The 3041-nt window shown below is 36.5% G+C and overlaps 1 protein-coding gene across 4 annotated transcripts; it reads left to right on the top strand.

Moving 5' to 3' along the window:
• The first annotated feature begins 2166 nt into the window (after positions 1–2166).
• LOC115626131 lies at positions 2167–2832 on the top strand. Of its 4 annotated transcripts, none has more exons than XR_003995566.1 (3): positions 2167–2367; positions 2437–2517; positions 2586–2832. XR_003995566.1 is itself a non-coding variant. In XM_030521384.1 (3 exons), the coding sequence occupies exons 1-3, from the start codon at positions 2269–2271 to the stop codon at positions 2774–2776; spliced, it is 375 nt and encodes a 124-aa protein (XP_030377244.1). In that variant the 5' UTR covers positions 2167–2268; the 3' UTR covers positions 2777–2832. The 4 variants fall into 4 exon arrangements, 2 of the variants coding, with proteins under 2 accessions (XP_030377244.1, XP_030377245.1); XR_003995565.1 differs by having other exon boundaries at positions 2589–2832; XM_030521384.1 differs by having other exon boundaries at positions 2167–2371.
• The last annotated feature ends 209 nt before the right edge of the window (positions 2833–3041 follow it).

Here is a 3041-nt window from a genome sequence, read left to right on the forward strand (position 1 = left end):
AATATAACAATAAAAGTAGGACAATTAAAAAAAAAATTATTTCCTTTTTATAACAAACTATCGTTGATATTTTGTACAGTTTGTTTTTATGAAGAGAGATGTAACGTTAAAAAAATGCCTTACTAAATAAACCCACAATTCAACTGATTGGCTGGCTGGCTGACTTGCATTGACGGTAGAATCAATAAAATTACTCTTCACCTACATATAGACTGAAAAGCATTGTTTGATCTCTTCATAACAAATAAAGTGAGCGGATAAAGGAAGTAGAGTCAGCCAAAAGTTGTATAACTTGTACCCTGTAGGGTGAAAGGGTAGTTTAGTGCGAATCTATGTAAGACAGAGACGACAGACCATACAACGTATATATTCTTGATAAGGATGAGTTAATATAGAGACAGAAAATATAATTTTACTTGAAACAAATAATAACACTACACCTTGCTTGATAGTGTTTTTCTTCGTTTGGAAAAGGGAGATTCCCGCCATTCAATTCTTAGTTTAAGGCCAGCTCCAGCTTAACACAGTTTCTTGACACTCTAGTTATTCCGCTTGTTGCTCACCATTCACCATGTACTTGTATTGTTATGTATGTCTGGATTTATTATGGAGAACTAACTGATTGCCACATCAACAGTAAATGGAGTTCAGGGATCGGCACCAGCAGCGATACGCGCCACTAGACAGCTGTTAAATGTGCGGCCATAAATGTCTGAATACATAGGACTACCCAGTTTACAGGCTGAACTCTTGTTGGTGCCATGGGTTCTGACTGTCATTAGAGCCACCAACTGTCCAGCAGCTTAATCGCATCGCGACAATGGCCGAAACAGCAAACGGTCTGTGAAAACTGTCACAAAATCGCATTGGCATTGCCGATTTTGATTGTCGATTAAGCGCTGCGAGTGTTCCGCTCTTGCTGCTGTTGTTCCTGTTTTTGTTGTTGTTGTGGTACAACAATTTTGACATTCATTCGTTATTTCCGGGACGATAGGAGCCGCCATGTGCGGTGCCTGAACCTGTTCCGGTCGCCGGCTCCGCTCGCCCACAACATTTTTAGTTGTTTAAATTTTTCCCCCGTGGAGAGAACAGAAACAGCCGTGCTCCGTAGTGTCCAACATTTGACTTTTCAAATGGCCCCCGATTCGCAATCCACATTCAACACCACATTGACACAATGAGGCCAACAATTGTTGTCAGCCTCCTGGGGAGGCGAGTGGTGCCATGATTTTTTTAACAATTGAATTTTTAATAGCTGGAGGAAAAAAGCGCAAAACCAAACACTATTTATTCAACTTTTTACCTTCGTCGCTCTTGATTTATTCACATTCTGACATTGTCGTCTATCAATAAAATATGCAAATGACTTTAATATGCAAACTATTTTTCCCTCTTTTCGCAAATGGAACACATATCGCCCACTTTATTGTCTATATTTGCGAATGCATTAAACTGCATAGCAGATTTTGGACGTATGATTAAATTATTTGAGAGCTGAGCCTATTAAAATAAATTACATTAACCATACCCGACAACCCACAGAATATCGGTTGGAACAAGTTAATGAACTGAAGCATTGAAGATAGAGAGAACGTGAGAGAAGAAATATGGAGTTTATTTGTGTATTTTGATATTCCAGATATGTGCAAATGTAAATAAATATATAAGCTTGTTTAAATTAAGGTTTTTTAACATAAAGAAGGTGGAATATAAGTAGAACAGTAACTCTGAGTAACAGAAGTATCCAGATCATTGAAATCATAATCATTCTTTTGGATTTATTTTTCTAAACTATCATATTTTTAGACTAGTTTTTTCAGATCTCTTTAGTCTTCATCTTTGCAGACTGTTTTATCTTCAGATTATCATCTTTTCAGACTTTCTTTTCTTAAGACTCTGATATTGCCAGACAATCAACTTTTTAGTAACCAATGCCGTTCGAAATAAAATCAATATATTCGATTCAACTTCACCCTGTTATTTGAACTGGGCAGTCTATGCTTTTCAAATCATGGAAACGTCAGGGTACCCCGAAGTATTTTTAAATAGAGCTCATTCGTTCGTCTAGCTTGTAAGAAGAAAGTTCAATTATTAGGTTTAAGGAAAAAAGTTAAATTTTGTAAATAATTATTTTCTAAAAAAATAAGGAAAAACCTGTTCATGTCTGGCAATTTGTATTTCAAGGCCAAGTAGTAAGCAAATAGGAAGAAGTACGCGTTGGCTTATCGTTTCACTCAGCTCGTTGGAATAGTGGTCCGGAGTTGCATAATGATTCAGAACCATAGTAATATTGACGTCCCTCTATGTGGACACAAACGTAAGAAACTTCCACGCGTACACACACACACAGACGAGTTTTATTGCAAGGTGGGTGAGTATACTACGATTTAGGAGCAGAGTGAAGATATAATGTATTTTGTTTTACAATCGTTGCAGAATACAATACCACATATTGGTGCTTGTTCTCCTTTATGCACACATACCCGATAATTTCCCCGAACATTTCCCCAGGCATAGGTAAGAAGTGGAGTTGCTTTTTAAACAAATTCCGAAAACTTTTGTATTCTGTTTCCCCCACCAACAAGCAGCCGCCCAAGAAACCATCCAGAGTCTTTATTACACAAGAAGAGAGCATTTGAATTTTCCATCTTTCATCTCACAGCCACTGGTTTACTTCATGTTGCCTCATCAGATTAGACCGGGCTGGTCGAAGAGTCCAGAATATAATGAAATCGAAACACAAATAAACTTGACAAAGTTACACGAACTACACTAAACATAGTTACACTGAACATAATTACACTGATAAAATGAAATAAAAATGCAAAGAAATGACGATTTGTTTTATTTTAGTTACATTTGTAAAGAATTAATTGCTTGGATTTGACCAAAAAAAAACCTATAGTCGTATAACGTAAGACCAGACGTGCAAATATTTTCAAAAATATGTTATTACCAAGTAGGCATTGAAATTGTATTCGCAAGGAAGATATACTAATGAATTTTGACAAATTTGTGGGCATATTATTTGTCAGTCAGAC

Source organism: Scaptodrosophila lebanonensis, unplaced genomic scaffold (assembly GCF_003285725.1).
Source record: "Scaptodrosophila lebanonensis strain 11010-0011.00,11010-0021.00 unplaced genomic scaffold, SlebRS2 tig00000080-arrow-pilon, whole genome shotgun sequence".
Classification (NCBI taxonomy): domain Eukaryota; kingdom Metazoa; phylum Arthropoda; class Insecta; order Diptera; family Drosophilidae; genus Scaptodrosophila; species Scaptodrosophila lebanonensis.